The sequence below is a fragment of the Lithobates pipiens genome, unplaced genomic scaffold, assembly GCF_037356315.1.
Source record: "Lithobates pipiens isolate NorthernLeopardFrog02 unplaced genomic scaffold, aLitPip1_a1.2 Scaffold_44, whole genome shotgun sequence".
Lineage (NCBI taxonomy): Eukaryota > Metazoa > Chordata > Amphibia > Anura > Ranidae > Lithobates > Lithobates pipiens.
Window position 1 is genome coordinate 5341499 of NW_027507870.1, and position 25583 is coordinate 5367081.

Genomic DNA, 25583 nt, shown 5'->3' on the forward strand with positions numbered 1-25583 from the left:
ACCCCATTACCAATTCACATGTGGGGGCCAGGATCTGGGGGTCCCCTTGTTAAAGGGGGCTTCCAGATTCTGATAAGCCTCCCACCCGCAGACCCCTGCAACCAACCGGGCAAGGGTTGTGGGGATGAGGCCCTTGTCCTCGTCAACATGGGGACAAGGGGCTTTGGGGGCCTACTATGTTGACGGGGAGAAGAATGTTGAGGGCATGTGGCCTAGTACGGTTCAGGATGGGGGGCACTCTCTTACCCCCCCTTTTCCTGCGACCTGGCAGGTTGCATTCTCGGATAAGGGTCTAGTATGGATTTTTTTGGGGGGGACTCCACTCTATTTAAAAAAAAAAAATTGGCGCGTGTTCCCCTTAATATCAATACCAGACCTGAAAGGCCTGGTATGGAATTTGGGGGCACCCTCCCTTTTTTTTTTGGGGGGGGAATCCCATGTAATTTTAATCAATAAACTTTTATGTGTATTGCTGGGACCAACAATTCATTGTAGCCGCAAGTAGTTTTAAATTATTTTTTTTCCTTTAGAAATGTCATTTTGCTGTGGGACTGTTCTAAACACAGGAAACATGCACCACTTTACAGGCATACTATAGACACCCCCCAGGTATGAAATTTAACCACCTAAGCCGTGGACCAAACCACTTTTTGCGATTCGGCACTGCATAGTTCTAACTGATAATTACGCAGTCACGCGACGTGGCTCCCAAAGAAAATTTACATCTTTTTTTTTCCCAACAAATAGAGCTTTCTTTTGGTAGTATTTGATCACCTCTGCAGTTTTTATTTTTTGCTCTATAAACAAAAAAGAGTGACAATTTTTCCTCAGTTTAGGCCGATACGTATTCTTCTACATATTTTTGGTAAAAAAAAATCACAATAAGTGTTTATTGATTGGTTTGCGCAAAAGTTATAGTGTTTACAAAATAGGGGATAGTTTATGGCATTTTTTCTTCCTCCCCCTTCCAAACTTCTCATCTTCCAACTCATCTCCACTTTCCTCATTCAACTCTTCTCTCTTCCCTTTTATTACCCTTCATATTCTTTCTCTCCTGAACCATCCCATCCTTTCCCTTCTCCTTTTCTAACCTCCCACCACCCCCACCATTTATTACTTCTCCTACCCTACATTTCTCTTCCCTCCCCTCCCCTCCTTTTTACTCCTTCCCCTATCAGTCTCCTCCCTTCCACTCCTCTCCTCTCCCTCCTCATCACAACTGCTCTCCTCTCCCCTCCACCCTGCTCCAATTGGCTCTATTCCAATGTATTCTATTATAAACACTCTCGGCTCTGAGGATGGTGTGAGAAAAGTGTCTATCCTTTAATATTACAATAATCAGTACACACATCTTGATATCAATCGTTTTATTACTCAAGAGATACAGAAATAAAACATGAACCAGCAAAATTCAAGCATGGCTCCTTCTGTATTTTATATACAATTCACGATAATGGCCCAGAGACCAGAACATTCACACAGTGTTCCTTAGACCAGAACATTCACACAGTGTTCCTCAGATCAGTGCGGTCTCACAGTGTTCCTCAGATCAGTGCGGTCACACAGGGTTCCTCAGATCAGTGCGGTCACACAGAGTTCCTCAGATCAGTGCGGTCACACAGGATCTCTCTCACAGATCCAGTTCAGTTCAGTATAACAGTTCTCCAATTTCAGCCTAGATCCGAGCTTGGCACAGCTTCCTGTCCCTTCGGTGATATTTCTATATAGGGGGAAACAAATAGGTGAAAAAATTCCCGCAGTCATTGTTGGGGGGGTTTGGGGTGCAGTAATGGGAGGAGGGGAGAGTGGAGATCATGGAGCAATATATGTATTGGGGCCACACTGAGATACTATAGAGGGCAATGCACAGATATAATATGTTCAGTCCCACTACAAGGGAATGGGGGTCACAGGAATTGTCAGGTCACCTTGAGGCTAGGTGGCAGATGCCCATCGTAGAGATCAGGAGTGCACCGCAAGGTGGTGGACCCTATGGCTGACTGTTGCGAATGGGAATCAAGGTGGTAAGGAAGGCAGGGCCGCCGGAACACCAAGACGGATCCCACCGGGGTTAGAGCCTAAGATTCCCTAGGGTGCGGGCCAGCAGGTCTAAGGGCCAGCAGGTGTTCACCAGTGCCTATAGTGGTGAGGATGGACTGGGCTGCAACTGGCTCCAGGTCACAACCCCCAGGGTCCCCCAGCTCACACCCACAGTAGGCAACAGGAGGATAGGGATAGTAAGGGAATAAGCCAAGGTCGGGGGCCACAAGCAGACAAGGACAGAGTTCACGCCAAAGTTTCAGGGTCACAGGCAAACAGGGATAGTTGGGGACACGCTAAAAGGTCAGGGTCAGTAGCAGACAAGAATAGTAGAGAACACACCAAGGTCGGTAATAGAAACACGGCAGGCAGGAAACAAGAAGTCAAACACACAAAGGTTGATCAGCAGGGTTGGCCTGCAGTGCTCAGGTTAATATAGAGTTCTCTGATAGGAGCTAGGGTGGAGCCATGCTACAGGAGGGATTATAAAAGCAGTCAGGTGAGAGTCGACTGGTCTCTAGAGATGAACATATGGAGACAGGTAAGCTGACAGACAAACTCTTATTGCATAACCATGACAGTAATGTTTCAGATGGGTGACTAGTGCCCATAACAGCCCCATTGAAAGAGAGAACCATCATGGAGGGGCTGCCATAAGAGGAGTGCCATGGGGAATCTGGTCTAACAAAGCAGATCATAAGATAGATTTAATAGGAGAGTTACCATGAAGAAGAAGCCATGGGAGTGCATGTGGGAGTTGACAAATAAGGGATGCCATAGGAGAACTACAACAGGAAAGTTTCCATTAAAGTCATATTCTATAGGAACCCTGCTATAGGAGATCGGCCTTAAGAGATCTGCCAGAGGAGTGCAGCCATAGCAGAGTTGCCAAAGGAAGGATGCCGTAGAAGAACTTCCATAGTAGAGCTGCAATAAAAAGATCTTCTGTAGGAGATCTTCTGTAGTAACCATAGAAAAGCTATCAGAGAGCTTCCATAGGAGAGGTGCCAGAAGAGTGCCATAAGAAGGTTGCCATAGGAGAGGTACTCTAAGGTAACCAGATTCCCAGCACCAGAAAACCAGTGCGGCTTATGCTCCTATGCGTGTGTAGGTGCATTGTTCACATGCTAATACTTCTAAGCAAAAATGTACTATTATGCCGCATACACACGATCGGAATTCCGGCCAGAAAAAGACAGATGAGAGCCTTTCATCGGAAAATGCGACCGTGTGTATGCTCCATCGGAATTTAGCTGTCTGAATTCCCGCCAGACAAAAATTGATAGCATGTTCTCAATTTTCCCGACGGAAAAAACTTTCTATCGGTAATTCCGATCGTGTGTATGCAATTCCGACACGCCAAAAATCACGCATGCTCAGATTCAACTACGAGACAGAAGCTATTGGCTACTGGCTATTGAATTTCCTTTTTCTAGTAGCGTCGTACGTGTTGTACGTCACCGCGTTATAAACGATCAGAACTAGGTGTGACCGTGTGTAGGCAAGACCGCTTGAGCCGAATTCCATCGGGAAAACCATCAGAGCTTTTTCCAACGAGAATTCCGATCGTGTGTACGCGGCATCAATGCTCATCATACTCCCATTCATGTATGCACTTGTACATTTACAATGTGCACATGCGCATACAGATTAGTGTGCATACATGGCGCCCAAAGTCTCTGAACCTTTGATAATGTCACGTGGATGTGACGCAACACGTCAGGGAGGAGCCAAGTGTCACGATCGTCACTTCCGGTCGCGGCCGAGACCGGAAGTTTCACCTGTTTGTATACCCGCGATTATTATTTATATGTAAGTGTGGATATTTTTCATTAAACTTGGGTTTTAAATTACTACACTATCGGAGCCCCCCTCCCTCTTTTTTCATCCTATGTACGCTTATCACTGATGGTGTTGTTTACACTGATGAGCTGACCATACGAGGAATTAAGGAGGATTGGGATTGTCATCAGTACATTCACAGCGATATATGGCCCCTAGTGGTCTGATTCTGAGGTGAGAGGCTGGGGGAAATAAGGGGTGCAGTGAGCACTGAAGTGTCTAATATCGGTGGAATGTCACAGCTTTGGTGGTTTTCTACATCCTGATCTCACTGCATGGAGATTGTTTGGACTTTCACTGCCTGAGTCTATATTCTTTTTACTGCACGATTGTCTATTAAGGTCACATATTTGCTGTGATACATGGACTTTTATTATATTTGTTTGTGTACTCTATTTTGAGGATTGCACAGATATGATTATTGCACAGCTTATTTTTAAATGAGTTGTCTATTGCACTGTATGAGATTTTTGCACTTCTATAATTGTTGCACATTTACCGTAAGGTTTGCACACTGCACATTCATTGTATAGTTTTCTCATTGCTTATTTTGCACATATTCATATTTATTTTATATTGATGTATTTTCTATTTAATTTTTAATTTATTGATAATTAATTTTTCTAGTTAGGTAGCGCCACATAATATTTTTATCACAATTATTTTGATAGTGTAGAGATCACTTTATATGTTGGCAGCTTCACTTATTCATTTTTTGAGCGTTAGAGTTATATCAGGGATATTAGTAAGGGTTGTGCGCATTAGTATCTTCGTTTGTATTCTAACTGGACTATGAGATGTTCCGCCTGACCACAGGGGGGCACTGTCACTTCTGGCAGGCTTGGAGCCATGGTCTGGTCGGGTGCTTAAGTTACTCTCTCTCGGAGCCCGCCCAGTGGGATGGGCGCTCTTGCTGTGCTTTCCGGGTAGAGGGTATTTAAGATGCGGACGTCACGTGGTTCGGGGTTCCAGTCCAGAAGGATGTGCTGACTTCATGGTCCTGGTCCTTCTGACCAGCCCCCAGCAAGGCTATGGCCTGGGGTATGGATCCACCTGATCTTGTTGTCTCGGGGCTGGCTAGCCTGAGGCAAGGAAACTAAAGGAGGATTCTGAGGTGGTTGGGTGCCGTCTCCGGTTTGGGAGAGACCCAGTGACTCCATGCTATCCAAGGGAGGACTCTTCAGAAGAAGGCCACGTATGGGTTGGTTTCTTAGCAAGAGCCTGGAGGAGCTGAAGTACCCAAGAGAATCCGGTCTTGTGGATATCTCCAAGCTGGCTGAAAGATGCAGGTAGCACACGAGTGTTCTACAAGTTTAGTTTTTCTACGTGTTCTACAACAACGTCTGTAGCAGAGACTTATCTTGTATGTTCTACAACAACGTCTGTGGCAGAGACTTTGTTCCTGAGTAAGCACCTTGTTGGCTGCTAGGCCTTGTGAGAGAGGGACTGTCCAACTTGAGTGATCATCCAGTTGTGAATGGCTATTCTCTGGATGCAGTCAAAGTAAGCAAACTCTTCAATATTGACTTTGACACTAAGAGTACCTGAACTTCCTTTCCAACCCTCTGATCCCATTTTAAGAGACTGTTCATTGTCTACGTTTTTGCAAATAAAATCCATTTAAGTGGATCTGTTGTCAGTCTCTCGAGTTACTGGGCCATTTACCACGGGACACCCCCTAGACGAGAAGTGAGAAGAAAAAGAAGGTAACGGTAAGCCCAATCTAACCAGCAGCTTCTTCGGGGGTTAGTGCTACACCTGTGTATGACCCGGCTTCCTCCTGGACTCTGCCTTTGCTCCTGCATTAACCTTGTTCACCTGATCTCCCTGACCTCAGCCTGTTTACTGGCCTTATCTTTGACTGCTGATTCTGTACTGTGCTGCCCAGCTGTTACTGACCTTGGCTCTGTAACCATCACCAGGTACATCATAGGTACCAAAAGAGGAGTGCCATAAGAGAGCTGCCATATGAGAGGTGCCAGAGGAGTAGTGCAACAAAAGGGCAGCCATAAGTGAGGTACCAGAAGAGGAGTCCCATAAGAGCGCTGCCATGGGAGAGGTGTCAATAGAGGAGTGCCATAGGAGAGGTGCCAGAAGAGGGGTGCCATAATAGAAATGCCATAGGAGAGGTGCCAGAGAGGCCTTCACTGCATTCCAGTCATCACCAGGTATGCAATAGGTGCCAAATGAGGAGTGCCATAAAAGAGCTTCCATATGAGAGGTGCCAGAAGAGAGCTGGTATAGGAGAGGTGCCAGAGGAGTAGTGCCAAAGGAGAGGTGCCAGACGATGAGTGCCATAAGAGAGCTGCCATGAGAGAGGTGCCAAAAGAGGAGTGCCATAAGAGAGCTGAAATAGGAGAGGTGCCAAAGGAGTAGTGCAACAAGAGGGCAGCCATAAGTGAGGTGCCAGAAGAGGAGTCCCATAAGAGCGCTGCCATGGGAGAGGTGTCAAAAGAGGAGTGCCATAGGAGAGGTGCCAGAAGAGGGGTGCCATAATAGATATGCCATAGGAGAGGTGCCAGAGAGGCCTTCACCGCATTCCAGTCATCACCGGGTATGCAATAGGTGCCAAAAGAGGAGTGCCATAAAAGAGCTGCCATATGAGAGGTGCCAGAAGAGAGCTGCCATAGGAGAGGTGCCAGAGGAGTAGTGCAAAAGGAGAGCTGCCAGACGATGAGTGCCATAAGAGAGCTGAAATAGGAGAGGTGCCAGAGGAGTAGTGCCATAAGAGCTGCCATGGGAGAGGTACCAAAAGAGGAGTGCCATAATAGAAATGCCATAGGAGAGGTGCCAGCGGAGGAGGGCCATAGGAGAGGTGCCAGACGAGTAGTGCCATAAGAGAGTTGTCAAAAGAGGAGTGCCATAGGAAAGTTGTCTAAAAGAGATGCTATAGTAGATCTTCTATAGGAGAGTTCCATACGGGAGCTGACATGAGAGACCTGTGATAAGAGAGATGCCATATGGGAGCTACCACAAGAGATCCCTCATAGGAGGTCTGTCATGCCCCTGGGCTGCTAACAAGTAATAACACCACTTATGTGTACTTAATCATTGATTTCTCATTGGCTTTCAGGGTTCAGTAAAGAGAAATAAACTGTTCTGTCATCCAATCAGAGTGTGAAAATCTTTGTGGAGGAAGAGGTGGGGGGGAGGAGCAGGAAATCAAACAGAGAAGATTTGGTGTCTTATGTGAGATACTTACTCCATTCTGCCATCCGTCCATTTTCCTATCCACACTCCACCATGGATGTTATATGGGAATAATCCGACCCAGAATTCCTTTCCTTTGAAGGTCACCAGTGCCTGGATAACACAATACACAGCAGATTATGAACTGTATTCCCATCTCTAAGGCTGAATACCTCCCCCCCCCTCCCTGTTACACTTTCTTTGTGAAATGGTAGGGGTACTTTTGTACCCCCTAACCATTTCAAACAGGGGGGGGGCGGGATCTGGGTGTCCCCTTGTTAAAGGGGGCTTCCAGATTCTGATAAGCCCCCCGCCCGCAGACCCCCACAACCACCGCTCAGGGTTGTGGGGATGAGGCCCTTCTCCACATCAACATGGGGACAAGGTGCTTTGAGGGGTCACAGACCCCCAAAGCATCCACCCAATGTTGAGGGCATGTGGCCTGGTACATTTCAGGAGGGGGGGCGCTCTTTCGCCCCCCCCTCTTTTCCTGCGGCCTGCCAGGTTGCGTGCTCGGATAAAGGGTCTGGTATGGATTTTTAGGGGGACTCCTACGTCAATTTTAAAAAAAAAGGAATATTACACTTTTATTGTTTCACTTTAATTATTATTAAAATCACTGCTCCTGAAAAAACTTCAGTTTTTAAAACTTTTTTTTGCATTGATACATGTCCCCTGGGGCAGGACCCGGGTCCCCAAACACTTTTTAGGACAGTAACTTGCATATTAGCCTTTAAAATGAGCACTTTAGATTTCTCCCATAGACTTGTATAGGGTGTTCCGGCTTTTTGAATTTGCCGCGGACAGCCCAAATTGTTCACTGTTCGCTGAACTGGCGAACAGGCAATGTTCGAGTCGAACATGAGTTTGACTCGAACTCGAAGCTCATCCCTACCCATCTCCTTCCATTGGCTCCAGACACAAGTATTGCACCTGGTCATATAAATAATATACATCCCCCGAGGATACTACTGTTATGTGTCATTGGGATGTTCTACATCTCTGTATCCTTATACTAGACTCATATACAGGACCAATCATATACAGCAGGACTCAAAATCTCTAAAGTCCTGAGCTACTAGCCAGGCCTGAAGAATTACTCGCCACCAGTTGCCCGATCCAGCCCCTCCCCTGCCCCGCCCCTAATTCCACCCTAAACACGCCCTCGTAAAGTATCTCATGAAACGTCACTATTAAATGTTTAATGGAGAATTAGGTTACAAAAATAAATATTAACTATTCCACTTGCAGACCAGCCGCCGCAGTTACGGCAGGTCGGCTCTCCTGCATGAACCGCCGATCCCGTTCCGTGCACGTGAGACTGCGGGCGCACGCGTGTGGGGTCCGATGGACTCGATGTCTGCCTGCCGCCCGCAATCACTGAACACAGAGGCACAACGGGGATCTGTCTATAAACAAGGCGGATCCCCGTTCTGACACAGGAAATCTCAGAGATCTGCTGTTCCCAGTCATCGGGAACAGCAATCTCTGTGATGTCCCGGGCAGCCCATTTCCGCCATTATCAGTAAAAACAAAAATAATTTAAAAAAAAAACTTCCTAAATCTATCCCATAGGTGGTAGATGCAATAACTTTTGCGCAAATCAATCAATATACGCCTATTGCAATTTTTTTACCCCAAAAAAATGTAGAAAAATATATATTGGCCTATATTGTTGTTTTTTTGTTTTTTTTATATATATTTTTAGATATGTTCTATAGCAGAAAGTAAAAAAAAATTTCAAACTCTTTTTTTGTTTATAGCTCAAAATAAAAAAACCCAGAAGTGATCAAATACCACCAAAAGGAAACCCTATTTGTGGGGAAAAAAGGACATCAATTTTATATGGGTGCAACGTCGCACGACCATGCAATTGTTGCAGTGCTGTATCGCAAAAAATGGCCTGGTCATTAAGGGGGTAAATCCTTACAGGGCCGAAGTGGTTAACATAAAGTATATCAGTGCCCATCAGAGCAGCCCATCAGTGCAGCCTATCAGTGCCCATTAGTGCCGCCTCATCAGTGCCGCATATCTGCCCATCAGTGCAGCCTATCAGTGCCCATCAGTGCAGCCTCATCAGTGCAGCATATCAGTGCCCATCAGTGCAGCTTATCGGTGCCCATCAGTGCAGCATATCAGTGCCCATCAGTGCAGCATATCAGTGCCCATCACTGCCGCCTCATCAGTGCCCATCAGTGCCCATGAGTGCCGCCTCATCAGTGCCCATCAGTGCAGCCTCATAAGTGCCCATCAGTGCAGCATATCAGTGCCCATCATTAACGCCTCATCAGTGCCCATCAGTGCCACCTCAACAGTGCCCATCAATGCAGCCTTATCAGTGATCATCAGTGCCGCCTCAACAGTGCTCATCAATGCAGCCTTATCAGTGCCCATCACTGCCGCCTCATCAGTGCCCATCAGTGCAGCCTCATCAGTGCCCATGAGTGCTGCCTCATCAGTGCCCATCAGTGCAGCCTCAGAAAATGCCCATCAGTGCAGCATATCAGTGCCCATCATTAACGCCTCATCAGTGCCCATCAGTGCCACCTCAAAAGTGCCCATCAATGCAGCCTTATCAGTGATCATCAGTGCCGCCTCAACAGTGCTCATCAATGCAGCCTTATCAGTGCCCATCAGTGCCGCCTCAATAGTGCCCATCAATGCAACCTCATCAGTGGCCATCAGTGGTGCCTCAACAGTGCCCATCAGTGCAGCCTCAACAGTGCCCATCAGACGGAGGAGCAGGCACTCGGCAGTTAAGCGGAGAGGAGCGTTGGGGTCCTGTGATGTGGCGGGTGGTTGATTGACGATGGATCTACAGCGAGGGACATTGTTTTCTTATTTTTTACTTTTTTAATAAAGGAATTGTCAAAAACGGGTGTACTGTTTTTATTTATGTCTTACACTCTTTTTGGTGTATGAGTAGAGATACAATGTACCCCATACTCATTTACATGGGGGGGTGGGATATGGCAGCCCTCCAAAACCACCGCCCAGGGTTTTTGGGAAGAGGCACTTGTCCCCATCAACAGGAAGACAAGGTGCTTTGGGGTGGGGGGCACCCCCCTGCCCCAAAGCACCCCCATATTGAGGGCATGTGGCCTGGTATGGTTCAGGAGGGGGTTAGCACTCACTTGTTCCCCCCTTTCCTGGCTTGCCAGGCTGCATGCACAGATAAGGGTATGCTATGGATTTTTGGGGGGACCCGACGCCATTTTTTTTTTTGTTTACATGTATATTTATTGAAAAAAATTTTGTAAACAGTACAAAAATGTCATACATACGGTACAGCAGTCAATAACATTGGGTAAACATAATAGGGGCATCATATTGTAGATTACAAACGAGGTAAGTGATAGGATACACCATGAAGCTGTAAACAATGGTGATGGCATAACTGAAAAAGAAGGATAGAGCGAACTAAGACATTGGAAATCAGACGTATGAGTGTTGAGTGTATGAGTAAACAGGATATCCAATCTCCCTATGGTCACTTAAGGAAGGACTGGCAGAGGGGGCAATAAAAGATTCTGGGTTGAATACGGAGGCATCCCATGGGTCCCATGTCTTGGAAAATTTGGGCAAGGAATCATGAGCTATTGCCGTCAAATGTTCCATCCTACGTATGTGAGCAATGGACGAGACTACATGTGCTTGTGTGGGAGGTATGGGAGATAGCCAATGAGCCGGTATCACTCTCTTGGCAGCTAGGAGTATGAAAGCCATTAGTTTCTTAGCATATTTAGGGAGATCTAGGATCGGAAGGCCTAACAGCTAATGTATCGGATTCAGTGGGATATCTCTTTTCAATATTGATTGGAGAATGGATTGGACCACAGACCAAAAAGACGTGATACGTGGACAATCCCAAAAGATATGAAGGTGTGTGCCAATATCCTGTAGGCACCTCCAGCATAAACGAGACAGTGAGGGATCATACTTATGTAAAACTTCGGGGGTCCTATACCAAAACATTAATACTTTATAAGCAGTTTCCTTCTGCTCAACACATCTCGAAACTTTGGAGATGGAAGTCCAGATCTCCTGCCATTGAGAGAGAGAAATAGTAGCGGGTAGGATTTTGGCCCACTTCCGCATATAAAGGTGTGAGTCTAAAGTGGGGGGTAGTGAGTCATGAAGAATCCTGTAAATAGCGGAGATGAGGCCCTTCTGATGTGAACCCTGGGTGCATAACAGTTCAAAGGCGTTAGGTTTTTCCAGGCTCATGGTAGGAGATACAGAGCAAAAGTAGTGCTTAAATTGAAGGTAAGTGAAAAAGGACCGCTGTGGAATGTCAAATTTGTCTTGTAAGTCTGGAAAAGATAAAAGTTTGCGGGACACTGGGTGAACTAGGTGGCGAAGTTGGAAAATGCCTGCTTGAGTCCACGGGGTCATAGCCATTGTGGACAAACTGTCAGGTATGTCTGGGTTGTGGGTAACATTTAAAAGGGGTGGACAGGGGGAGGAAAGAGAGAACTTCTTGTGGCATTTTTTCCAAATATCCAAAGTAAATAGCATAGGAGCAAGGCAAATACGTCTAAGTTGTGATATAGAGGAGGATAGGTCAGACCAGAGCATAGAACAGGGATGGACCGGGTCAGTGATATTCATTTCTATCTCCGCCCAACGACTCGTCGCAAAATAGGAGGACCAGGAGACCGTCGTAGATAAGTGGGTCGCGTAATAATATCATATAATATCGGGAGCTCCCAGACCCCTGTGTGAGCGCGGTGCAAAGACAACCGTATGGGCAATTCTATGTGCTTTGTCACCCCATATGAATTTAGTAAAGGCCCTCTGGATACTGCGGAGTTGGGGCATGGGAAGGGCCACAGGTAGAGTTTCGAAAAGATACAAAAATTTAGGGAGTATTGCCATTTTAAGGACATTTATCCTACCTAAAAGGGATAGGGGACATTCCATCCATTTACGGAGTAGACCGTGTGTTTCTGAAATCAAAGAGAGAAAGTTAGCCTGGTATAGTGTGCGATAGGATGCTGTTAAATGAATGCCTAAATATTTGAGCGAGTCAGAACGCCACTGGTAGGGAAAGGTGTTGCGTAAGGCGGCGAGAAGTGGGGGAGGGATATGAATGGGAAGCGCTTCGGTTTTAGCTGTATTAACTTTATATCCTGATATATTACCGAATGTTTCTAGGAGGGCATGGAGGCTGGGGAGTGAGGTGTGAGGTTTAGTTAAAGTAAGCAATATGTCGTCAGCAAACAAGGACAGCTTGTATTCTTTCCGTCGTAAAGAGACTCCCCTGATGTCTGAGTCTTCCCGAATGCGTGCTGCCAGGGGTTCAAGGCACAATATAAATAACAAGGGGGAAAGGGGGCAGCCCTGTCTGGTACCATTGCTATGTGTAAACGTTGGGGATTTGAAGGATGCCAATTGAACTTGTGAGGTGGGATGGGAATAGAGGGTTTGAAGAGCCGATACAAAGGAGCCTGAAAAACCGTAGCGTGCAAGTGTGGCAAACATGTAAGGCCATCCAAGCCTATCAAAAGCCTTTTGGGCATCTAGGCTGAGAATAAGAGCAGAGCGAGCAGTTTTATCAAGCATGTCAATTAGATCAATGGTGCGTCTGGTGTTATCGCCCGCTCGTCTACCTAAAACAAAACCCAATTGATCATTGTGAACAAGGGCAGGGATTATGGAAGAAAGTCTATTGGCTAAAATTTTTGTAAAGATTTTATAATCTGAGTTCAGTAGGGCAATGGGCCTGTAATTATCTGGCAGGGATGGGGATTTGCCCGGTTTCGGAAGGACTGTGATATAAGCGTGTAGGAATTGCGAGTGTGGAGTGACCCCTTTTTGTAAGGAGGAGTAAAGCTTTAATAAGTGAGGGCCGAGGATGGGAAGGAAAGTTTTATAATATTGATACGGAAGACCGTCAGGCCCAGGGGACTTATGTAAGGGCAGTGCTTTTACTACTGCTGCTAACTCTTCTGTCGAGATATCTGCATTAAGGGCGGCTAGCTGTGACGGTGATATTTTAGGCAACTTTAAAGGGGAGCAAAAATAATCAAAAGCCTCTTGAGTGAAGGAGTATTTAGGGTCAGAAGCTAAACAGTTGTACAATTTGTCATAAAACGAGCCAAAAACTTTGGACATCGTCAAAGGACAATGGGTTGGGGAGCCGTCAGCCTGAAGGAGGAGGTCAGGATAAGATTGAAAGGGACGCGGTTTAAGTTTGTTTACTAGCATCCTGTGGGGTTTGTTAGCGAACTCATAAAATGTCTGCTTTGCCCAAATTAGGGCCTTAGAACATTTTTGCATATCTAGCGATTTCAAATGCTCACGGAGGGTTGTGACCGTGCGCAGACGAGTCACCGTAGGGGAAGCCAGGAGCAGATCTTCAGCCTTACGGAGCTGTAAGAGGGTGTCTTGCCTCAGGGCTGCCGAGTCCCGCTTTAAGCGGGCGCCGGCAGAGATACACACACCTCTAAAAAATGCCTTGTGGGCTTCCCATAGGGTAGACACCCCTGCCACTGAGCCGTCATTCAGTTGAAAAAATTCCGATAAATTTTGGGACAGTTGAGCCTCGACAGTGGGATTGCGGAGGAGAAAGTCATTAAGTCTCCAATGACAGGTTCTCGGCATGGAGTAGGCAAGAACCAGGTCAAGCTGAACCGAGGCATGATCTGACCATGTTATGGGGTTCAGTTCTGATGCCACCGCCGATGTCAGTAGGGGCGCTGATATAAAAAGGTGGTCAAGTCTGGAGTACATCTTATGTGGGGGGGAGAAAAATGAAAATTGTCTGCTAGTGGGGTGCTTGATTCTCCAGATGTCCAACAGGTTATGGGTTCTAATTAGTTTACGAAATGTGGTGGACTGACGTTCCACTCTAGATGAGGGAATGGAAGGAAAAAGCGTCTGTCTGTCTCTCCTAGGAGACATGACCATGTTGAAATCCCCCCCCATGATCATGAAGGGTTGAGCGTATTTACCTAAGCTGTCCAGTAAGTCAGAAAGAAATTGGATTTGGCCCGAGTTAGGAGCATACACATTAATCACAGTAAGAGAGCGTGAGAGATATTCGCAGTCCAGGAGGATATATCTACCATGGGGGTCTATAAATGAAGATTTCACCCTGATCGGGCAAGATTTCCTAATCAGGATTGCAACCCCTGCTTTGCCAGAGGGATCAGAAGCCAGAAAGGAATTTGGAAAGTATTTAGCAGCAAATTTAAGAGAACCCCCGGGGCGGAAATGGGTCTCCTGGACCAGGACTATGTCCGCAGCCGAAGATTTGAACTCTTTCAGAGCCAGCCAGCGCTTATGAATAGAGTTCAAGCCTTTAACATTATAAGTAAGAACCCTTAAAGCCATCTTCATGGATTAGCATTAATGCAATGTAAGCAGAACAAACATGTATTAACCAAAAATACCCGTAAAAATTAACTAGGCAGTATAAACCATGGTGTATCCTGTGGGATAAAAGCAGACGTGTGCATACAACATCGACTATAAGGAAAAAAGCTACACAATACCTTGAGCAGTGTAGGTCAAAAACATCCAATAGGCCAAAAAAAAAGCCCATAACAAAAAAAAGAAAGGAAAAAACGGAGAAAAAGAGCCTGGGGGGTAAAAACCACCCAGGAGTCCACGGCCAAGGCCGCGGAACAAACGGAGGCACACAAGGGGTTCCATCTCATCGGGAGTGGCTCCCCTCGCCACCTTCCAACAGCGCCCAAAAATAGCCAAAAAAGAAAAAAATAAACAAAACAATTTAACTTAACTTGACTCTAGTCCAAAGGAGCAATGAAAGACCCATAATTACGGGCATGGCCAACCCCACAACAGGGGAAACATGGTGACTTAGGGGCCGAAGACAATCCCAACCAGGGTTAGGAAATGGGTCCATCTCAAGGAGGATGTCTGGCAAATGGTGAGCGTTGAGGGGTAGAAAAGTTCTTCTGCGACCTCTGCCGAGCGGGGGTCCAGAGTCGTCCTGGAATGGACGTGGGTTTGGGTGTCACGGGAAGAGGAGTGGGGTCTTCATCTGGAATCGGTGGTAGACCAAGGCTGCGGAGAAATGCTTCACTTTCCTGTAAGTCTCTCATGGAGTATTGAATTCCGTCTTTTGAGGCAGACAGGCGAAAGGGGAAACCCCATCGGTATGGGATTTGAAGATTCTGTAGGTGTGTAGTCACCGGTCAGAAGCTTCTGCGTTTGGCAAGTGTGATCGGAGATAAGTCGCTGAAAATCTGTATCTTCGCCCCCTTAAACTCTAGGCGGGATTTGTTGCGGGTAGCCACTGTTAAAGCCTCCTTACTGTCATAGTAATGAAAACGTACTATGATATCTCTGGGGTTGGCGCCCGCTGGGGGTTTGGGGGCCAGGGATCTGTGCGCCCTATCCAGTCTCCAGTCAATGTCCGGAATCCGAGGGGCCACCACATTGAACAAGCTGAGAAGATATGTCTAATCTCTCCCTCGCTAGCGGTCTCCGGCACGCCCCTGATACGTAAATTTTGACGGCGTTCCCTATTCTCTAAGTCTTCTTGCTGGGATTGAAGCTGGGAGATTGATTGTTTCAGGCCGGCGTTGTCTTCTTCCAATACGTGGACATATTGGATCATATCATCAAACTTCGTTTCCAAGACATCGGTGCGTTCACCAATTTGAGCTATCTCTCCCCGTAGTTCGTGTGCAAGCTTCCCCATTTCTTTAGAGACGTTGCTGGTCAGGTCTTGCAGCAGGGCCTTGAGTTTGTCATCAAGGACTTCGACCGTGACAGGGGCGGCCATTGATTCTGGTGAGGCGGCTGAGGGAAGCTGAGAAGCGTTCCGCGTCACCCCTTGAGAAGGCGTTTGCGTGGACAGGGTGGCCGTCGAGGTCGGGGGAGGGGATGTAGGTCTGCTCAGAAAACGGTCAAGTGTATGCGAGGGTCGCAGGTCTGGAGATTGAGACTGAGTGGGATGTTTTGGCCCGTATTTCACCATGAGGCGTTTGGACTAGAAGTCAGACAGTCGTGCTGTCCCCCTTTGTAAAGTTGCTAGTTATGCGTCGTAGGGGGAGTAGGAAGGCGGCTTAGGGCGTCATTTAATAGTTACATGGTGCTCATCCTATGGGACCATATGTGTGGCCCCCACAGCAGAGAATGAAGCACATGAGGTATAGGGACCACACAGGTAGAAAGGGCAACGTGGGGCCCCTAGATGAGAAAGAGGATTCCAGGGGGGTAAATTGTGCTGGTGAGGTGGAGGGATCCGGGGAAAGAACTGAGGAGCAGTGCTCACTGATGTCTCGGGAGTCCCAATATGGCCGCCAGAGAAGGCCAGAGCCTCTGTGTTCAGCTGAGGGTAGTGGTAGGGGGAGAGGCAGAAGACTATTGCCCTGCCTGCGGGCACAGAGTGCAGAGTCAAGCCAGCAAGGGTAACCACTCTAATAAACTCCCAGGGCTTCTCCTCACCTTAGGCCCTGGGTGTAGCAAGATGGCCGCCGGAGCTCCTCAGGAGGCTGTAGAACTGCTGCTCCTCCTCGATACCTCCGGGGATACTGCTGTGGATATTTTCGCCGTCCAGGTTCACCCTCCGGTGTGTGCGACGGTCTAGCGGTGGGCAGATGTGTCTGCCTGTGCGGTGGAGCCCGTAGCCTGCAGGGCCCGACGGAGGAGGTAGGCCGCAAGATGGCGGCGGCGGGACTCTCACCGTGGCGCCGGCCGCGCACTAGGCCGCGAATGGTGAGAGCGCCGAAGGGTGGAAATTCCGCCCGCAAAACGATCCGGGCGGCTTCCCCACTCAGGATGAGCCGTTTTGGAGCCTCGGCAGTCGATCCTGTGTGCGGATGGAGATGGATGTAAACGGGGATGCACGGAGCTCTCTTCCAGTGCGTCCGTCCACCTCGGCTTCCGGCCACGCCCCCGCCATTTTTTTTTACATTTTGGTGTGGGGTTCCTCTCAAAATCTTTTTGGATGGTATGCATTTGGGGGGGGGGGGGGGCGGACACACCAGTTTGTTTCTGTTCATTTTCTATTGGTGACTAATTCGGCAATGTTGATGACTAATGCCATATACACACGGCCAGACTTTCCGGCAGACTAGGTCTGAAGGGATTAGTCCATCGGACAATGTGATCATGTGTGTGGGCTAGTCCAATATTTTTTTGGAAAAAAAAAAAACGGACCTAGAAATAGAACATTTTTCAAATCTATCCGACAGACTCAACTCTGACGGACTAAAATCAGGAAACTGTTCGTCTGTGTGCTGGTCCGACGGCTCAAATATGACGCAAGGGAAGCTATTGGCTATTGGCTATTAAACTTCCTTGTTTAGTCCCGTTTATGTCATCACTAGGGATGAGCTTCGTGTTCGAGTCGAACGTACGTTCGACTCGAACATTGGCTGTTCGGGCGTTCGGCGAATTCGAGTGGCGCGCGCGCGGACCACAATGCACTGCGGTGGCGCAGTGCATTGCTGCTTCATGATTGGCCAAGCATGCACTGTGACCCCGCATGCTTGGCCAATCGCAGCGCCAGCAGCGAGGAGAGCCATAGCTCAGGCTGTGTAGTGCACGCCCCACACTATATAAGGCCGCCTTTGAGGCGGCCTCGTGTAGTGTGTTACTTAGCATCTGAAGCAGTGGCTGTTCTGTGTACCTTCAACACAGTACACACCGATCGTTTTTGGCTGATTTCCTATCTTGCTGCTGTGTAGTGGTTGTTGTCTGTGCCCTGACCGCAGTATACACCACTATATTCACCTCACCTATATAGCTAGTGATCTATCTTTAACCACTTAACAACTGCCCATTGCCGATTAACGGCTTCAGGGCGGTTGTTTAACTCTGAGAGGCCGTTAATTAACGGCCTCCCAGAATTCTGCTCTCGCGCGCCCCGAGGTGTGCGCACTCGAGAGCATCCGTGACCGCCGGGTCCACAGGACCCGGCGCATCACGGATCACGGTAAACGGCCGCTCGTCGCGGCCGTTTACCACGTGATCGCTCCGTCAAATGACGGAGTGATCACTTGTAAACAAACCGGCGTCATGTTATGTTACGGTTCCTCCCTCCCCTCTCTGTACCGATTGGTACAGCGGAGGGGGAAGAGATCGGTGTCAGCAGCGATGTGGGCTGCATCTGCAGTGCCCACATCGCTGCTCACCGAATTTAACCCCTCAATTCCCTGCCAATACTCTGCAATACCAGTGCATACTCTGCAGTACCCTGCCATTACTCTGCAGTACCCCGCCATTACTCTGCAGTACCCCGCCATTACTCTGCAGTACCCCGCCATTACTCTGCAGTACCCCGCCATTACTCTGCAGTGCAGTACCCTGCCATTACTCTGCAGTACCCGCCATTACTCTGCAGTACCCCGCCATTACTCTGCAGTACCCCGCCATTACTCTGCAGTGCAGTACCCTGCCATTACTCTGCAGTACCCGCCATTACTCTGTAGTACCCCGCCATTACTCTGCAGTGCAGTACCCTGCCATTACTCTGCAGTACCCTGCCATTACTCTGCAGTAACCCCCATTACTCTGCAGTAACCCCCATTACTCTGCAGTACCCTGCCATTACTCTGGAGTACCCCCCAATACTCTGCAGTACCCTGCTATTACTCTGTAGTACCCCGTCAATACCCTGCCAATACTCAGCAATACCCTGCCATAAATTGCCATAACCAGCCATACTCGGAGATACCCAGCCATACTCGGTGATACCCTGAAATACCCAGCCATAGACGCCCCCCACCCCTCACCGCCCTCCGGTGCTTCTACCAACTCGCCAGTACGATCAAAGCCAGAATCTTTTTTTTTATTTTTTATTTCAGGCTTCCCAGCCTAGAGGTGAGATGTGGGGTCATATTGACCCCCCAGATTTCACTGTAAAGAGGACCTGTCACCCCATATTCCTATTACAAGGGATGTTTACATTCCTTGTAATAGGAATAAAAGTGATCAAAAATATATTTTTGGGGAAAAAAATGTCAAACTAAAATAAATAAAGTAAAATGAACAATAAAAAAAAAAAAAAAAAAAATTAAAGCGCCCATGTCCCCATGTGCTCGCATGCAGAAGCGAACGCATGCGTAAGCCCCGCCCACATATGAAAACGGTGTTCAAACCACACATGTGAGGTATCGCCGAGAACGTTAGAGCGAGAGCAATAATTCTAGTCCTAGACCTCCTCTGCAACTCAAAACATGTAATCAGTAAAAAAAAAATTAAAGCGTCGCCTATGGGGATTTTTTAAGTATCAACGTTTGGCGCCATTCCACGGGCATGTGCAATTTTGAAGAGTGACATGTTTGATATCTATTTACTCAGCATAACTTCATCTTTCACTTTATGCAAACATTGGGCTAACTTTACTGTTTTTTTTGTTTGTTTTTTAAGCACAAAACTGTTTTTTCCCCCAAAAAAACGCGTTTGAAAAATTGCTGTGCAAATACCGTGTGAGATAAAAATTTGCAACAACGACTATTGTATTCTCCAGGGTCTTTGCTAAAAAAAAATATATATATAATGTTTTGGGGTTCTCTGTAATTTTCTAGCAAATAAATGATGATTTTTACATGTAGGAGAGAAATGTCAGAATTGGCCTGGGCGCTCCCTGCATTTTGGGCCTCTGTATGTGGCCAGGCTGTGTAAAAGTCTCACACATGTGGTATCGCCGTACTCGGGAGTAATAGCAGAATGTGTTTTGGGGTGTAATTTGTGGTATGCATATGCTGTGTGTGTGAAATAACCTGATAATATGACAATTTTGTGGAAAAAAAAAAAAAAAAAAGGAAATAGGCCGTCAGTACTTCAGGTGTGATCAATTTTCAGATATTGGCACCATAGCTTGTGGACTCTATAACTTTCACAAAGACCAAATAATATCCACCAATTTGTACTTATTTTTACCAAAGATATGTAGTAGTATGAATTTTGGCCAAAATTTATGAAGAAAAAATGACTAATCTGCTAAATTTTATAACAGAAACAAAGAAAAATTCATTTTTTCGCAGAATTTTCGGTCTTTTTTCTTTTATAGCACAAAAAATAAAAAACAGAGGTGATTAAATACCACCAAAAGAAAGCTCTATTTGTGTGAAAAAAAGGACAAACATTTCCTATAGGTCCAGTGTTGCATGACTGAGTAATTAAAAACCACAATTTTCATACACCTCGCGCGCCGTCTAGCTCAATGTAAAAAAATTTAACAAGCGCTTAAATCAAAAACTGCATATATGCGTTTTGCTGGAGGGTGTGGAATTACAATCCTATTTCGCAGCTGTTTTAATTAGGATATATACGTGGATATAGCCTTATCACTATTATATAAAGAAAACTCTAAAAAAATGGTGCAACTCCTGCAACAGGTGAGTTAATCCATCAAGAAAGAGTTAGAAACAGCGCGTATTAATCTAACCATAAACATTAGCAAAAGACAGCATTCACATAGTCAAAAAAAAAAAAAAAAAAAAACTCCTAAAAAATGATCAAGCAAAAAAAAGGGAAGATAAATGATTCCCAGGATCAGTCTTTGATATTATGTAGATAGATGATGTCAGTAAGACGAAACGCGTCAGGGTGGAACCATACGTGATTGTATGCAGCAGGAGCGACAGGAATTAGAGGGGGAGAAGTGCTAAGCCGAGGAATACTAGCTGAGTGAGCTGTTGCCGAAGGCGGTATGACCACCGTTTAGCCTAACCATCTTCCTTGACCCTAGCTGCCAATCTGCATATTGTATTTATGCTTGTTTTCTTTCTACCTTTGTGAGTGCAATGTTTGTGGGTTTTTAATTTAATAAAGCATTTATTGGTTTTACGGTATCACGCTATATGCACTTTTCTTTCTTCTGATTATACCTTGATGGAGATGGAGTGGAGGAGTATATGAAGAAGTGAAAGAAGATCCCTGCACCCCTCGCCTATGAGAATTGACTTACTAACTGCGAGAACCCAGCTATTGTCTGGTAAGAGTAATACCTAAGGGGGACTACCTCTCCACTGGCAGTAATCTGGGACAGGATCTTACATGTATGCATGTGTGGAGGTGTATGTCGGGCATTGGTGCAATATAAAACTACATATATCTTTCAATGAATTAATTGTGAGACCGGAATCTTCGCTATCAAGCTTTAATCTTCAGTTGGACATTGTTTTATATAAACATAATATCAAAGACTGATCCTGGGAATCATTTATCTTCCCTTTTTTTTGCTTGATCATTTTTTAGGAGTTTTTTTTTTTTTTTTGACTATGTGAATGCTGTCTTTTGCTAATGTTTATGGTTAGATTAATACGCGCTGTTTCTAACTCTTTCTTGATGGATTAACTCACCTGTTGCAGGAGTTGCACCATTTTTTTAGAGTTTTCTTTATATGACTGAGTAATTGTCATTCAAAATGTGAGGGCACCGAAAGCTGAAAATTGGTCTGGTTATTAAGGGTGTTTAAGTGCCCAGTGGTCAAGTGGTTAATAATAGAGCTTGCAGTCAGTAGTGTTAGGAGATAGTGCGTGCTGTCTGCGTGCTCTGTACCCAGTACATACCGCTATAATATAGGGCAGGCCCCTACTTTCAAACATCCAACTTACAAACATCTCCTACTTGCAAACGCAAGGAGACAGCAGCAAGTGAGATGAAAAAAGATGGACGACAAAACAAATTATACAGGGGTGATAACCCTTCCCTATGTTTTCCAAAAAGCTTAAAAATAGTTTTTTTGACTGGAGCTACACTTTAAAAATGTACCAGTTGAAAATTACAAACAGATTCAACTTAACACAACAAACCTACACAGTCCCTGTCTTGTTTGCACCGCCTGTATACTGCTGTTCTGAGTATATAGGGCCTGGGGGCCACACGCATTTCCTTTTTTTAATATGGGTACAGGGTTCCCCTTAATATGCGTACAAGACCCAAAGGGGCTGTTAATGGGCAGGGAGGGCTACCCATGCCATTTTTCTCAATGATTTTCAACCATATTGCAGGAACCAGATATAACATTAAAACCGCAAGCAGCTTTAAATGGTGTTATTTCCGTTTAATGTCATTTTGTGCAGGGACTGTTCTAAACACGGGAAACACGTGGCACTTCACAGGCATACTATAGACACCCCCCAGGCACCATATTTAAAGGAATATTTCACTTTTTTTTTTTCACTTTAACCGTCATTAAAATCAGTGCTCCCGCCAAAACGGCCGTTTTTAAAACTTTTTTTTGCAGTGACCCATGTCCCCTGAGGCAGAAGGCAGGTCCCCAAACCCTTTTTAGGACACTACCTTCCATATTAGCCGTTAAAATTAGCACTTTCCATTTCGAACGTTCGAGTCCCATAGATTTCAATGGGGTTCTAACGTTTGTACCGAACGCGGGGGTCGTTCGCAAGTTCTGGTGCGAACCGAACCGGGGGGTGTTCGGCTCATCCCTAGTCATCACTTTCAAAATGAATGGACTTTCGAACGGACTTAGTCCATTCGTGTGTGGCCAAGTCCGTTCGTTCGGAAAGTCCGTCGGAACTCTGCAGAAAGTCCGTCGGGAAGATCGTTGGACCAAGTCTGTCAGAAAGTCCAGTCGTGTGTACGCGGCATAATCCATTGGTTTCCTGGCCCTGCGTGATCAGTACCAATCACTCACTGTGTTCATTCATAATTGAAGTATAGTAAACTGTGTTTATGCTTCGGTTTTTGAATGAACAGGAAGTTATTCAGAACAGAGCACCAAATCTCTGACCTCAGTCCCTTTCTCTGTCCCAAAAATGAGACATCAGGTGTCTGTTTAGACTCCTAATATATTGCAACAAAGCCCTCCAATGGCCGTCCACCGCTCTACTGACTAACACCATCTTTTGTCTTACTGACACCAACCTCTCCTCCGCTGACACCATTCACTGCTCTACTGACACCATCCTCTGCCCTACCGATACCGTCATCTGCCCTACCGACACTGTCCTCTGCCCTACTGACCCCGCCCTCTGCCCTACCGACATCGTTCTCTGCCCTACTGACACCGCCCTCTGCCCTACTGACCCCGCCCTCTGCCCTACCGACACCGTCCTCTGCCCTACTGACACCGCCCTCTGCCCTACTGACCCCGCCCTCTGCCCTACCGACACCGTCCTCTGCCCTACCGACACCGCCCTCTGCCCTACCGACACCGTCCTCTGCCCTACCGACACCGTCCTCTGCCCTACTGACACCGCCCTCTGCCCTACCGACACCGTCCACTGCTCTACTGACATTGTCTACTGCCTACTGACACCATCCTCTGCCCTACCGACACCATCCTCTGCCCTACCGACACCATTCACTGCTCTACTGACACCATCCTCTTCCCTACCAACACCGTCCTCTGCCCTACCGACACCATCCTCTGCCCTACCGACACCATCCTCTGCCCTACCGACACCATCCTCTGCCCTACTGACACCATCCTCTGCCCTACCGACACCATCCTCTGCCCTACCGACACCGTCCTCTGCTCTACTGACACCGTCCTCTGCCCCACTGACACCTTCCTCTGCCCTACCTACACCGTCCACTGCCCTACCGATACCGTCCTCTGCCCTACCGACACCGTCCTCTGACCTACTGACACCGCCCCTCTGCCCTACCAACACCGTCCTCTGCCCTACCGACACCGTCCTCTGCCCTACCGACACTGTCCTCTGCTCTACTGACACCGTCCTCTGCCCTACCAACACCGTCCTCTGCTCTACTGACACCGTCCTCTGCTCTACTGACACAGTCCTCTGCCCTACTGACACTGTCCTCTGCTCTACTGACACCGTCCACTGCCCTACCGGCACCGTCCTCTGCACTACTGACACCGTCCACTGCCCTACTGACACCGTCCACTGCCCTACTGATACCGTCCACTGCCCTACTGACACCGTCCACTGCTCTACTGACACCATCCACTGCTCTACTGACACCGTCCACTGCCCTACTGACACCATCCCCTGCTCTACTGACACCGTCCTCTGCCCTACTGACACTGTCCACTGCCCTACTGACACCGTCCTCTGCCCTACTGACACCGTCCTCTGCCCTACTGACACCGTCCACTGCTCTACTGACACCGTCCACTGCTCTACTGACACCGTCCACTGCCCTACTGACACCGTCCTCTGCTCTACTGACACCGTCCTCTGCTCTACCAATATCGTTCTCTGCCCTACTGACACCGTCCTCTGCTCTACTGACACCGTCCACTGCTCTACTGACACCGTCCACTGCTCTACTGACACCATCCACTGCCCTACTGACACCGTCCTCTGCTCTACTGACACCGTCCTCTGCTCTACCAATATCGTTCTCTGCCCTACTGACACCGTCCTCTGCTCTACTGACACCGTCCTCTGCTCTACCAACATCGTCCTCTGCCCTACTGACACCGTCCTCTGCCCTACTGGCACCGTCCTCTGCTCTACTGACACCGTCCTCTGCTGTACTGACACCGTCCACTGCTCTACTGACACCGTCCTCTGCCCTACTGACATCGTCCTCTGCTCTACTGACACCATCCACTGCCCTACTGACACTGTCCACTGCCCTACTGACACCGTCCACTGCCCTACTGACACCATCCACTGCCCTACTGATACCATCCTTTGCCCTACTGACACCGTCCTCTGCCCTACTGACACCGTCCTCTGCTCTACTGACACTGTCCACTGCCCTACTGACACCGTCCTCTGCCCTATTGACACTGTCCACTGCCCTACTGACACTGTCCACTGCCCTACTGACACCATCCACTGCCCTACTGACACCATCCTCTGCCCTACTGACACCATCCTCTGCCCTACTGACACCGTCCTCTGCTCTACTGACACCATCCTCTGCCCTACTGACACCGTCCTCTGCTCTACTGACACCGTCCTCTGCCCTACTGACATCGTCCTCTGCTCTACTGACACCATCCACTGCTCTACTGACACCATCCACTGCCCTACTGACACTGTCCACTGCCCTACTGACACCGTCCACTGCCCTACTGACACCATCCACTGCCCTACTGATACCATCCTCTGCCCTACTGACACCGTCCTCTGCCCTACTGACACCGTCCTCTGCTCTACTGACACTGTCCACTGCCCTACTGACACCGTCCTCTGCCCTACTGACACATATGTATGTTTGAGCTTTGGGGTGCTCACCCTAATGCAATTGGCTGCACAAAACTATGTCCATGTCATGCTGTAAACATAATTGTTCACTTAGATTGCTAATTAGATTTAGGGTTACTACCGATTTTGTGTTCCATCTGACAATAGTCACACATATGTTCTTTTATCCTTTGTACAATAACATCCAATTATTTAACTGTATTATTTTTGGCGTTTCTACAGTTTTTGTTCTTTGGAACAAAAATTACTATCACTGACCTGTATGGTCTCCTCCGTTATGGTGGCCAGTTTGGAACCACGTTCTGTACAGTATCTATCACTTAATGACCGGGATAACTTGTTCTCAGAGAAGAAATAGCATTTATCATTGATGGTGATCCAAAGATCCGGACATTTAGGAGACCGTCCTTTAATATGGAATAATAGAGACAG

General features: G+C 47.3%; 1 protein-coding gene across 1 annotated transcript in view; it reads right to left on the reverse strand.

The window, feature by feature from the left end:
• Window positions 1–1352: 1352 nt before the first annotated feature.
• Window positions 1353–25583, reverse strand: part of LOC143956860 (uncharacterized) — a 34088-nt gene continuing 9857 nt past the window's right edge. The window contains exons 4-6 of the mRNA XM_077467027.1: window positions 25410–25558; window positions 7085–7185; window positions 1353–1720 (exon numbers count right to left, since the gene is read on the reverse strand). Of these exons, the coding sequence (XP_077323153.1) occupies window positions 1615–1720; window positions 7085–7185; window positions 25410–25558 (356 nt within the window). The 3' untranslated portion in view covers window positions 1353–1614. The remainder of the gene's footprint in view (window positions 1721–7084; window positions 7186–25409; window positions 25559–25583) is intronic.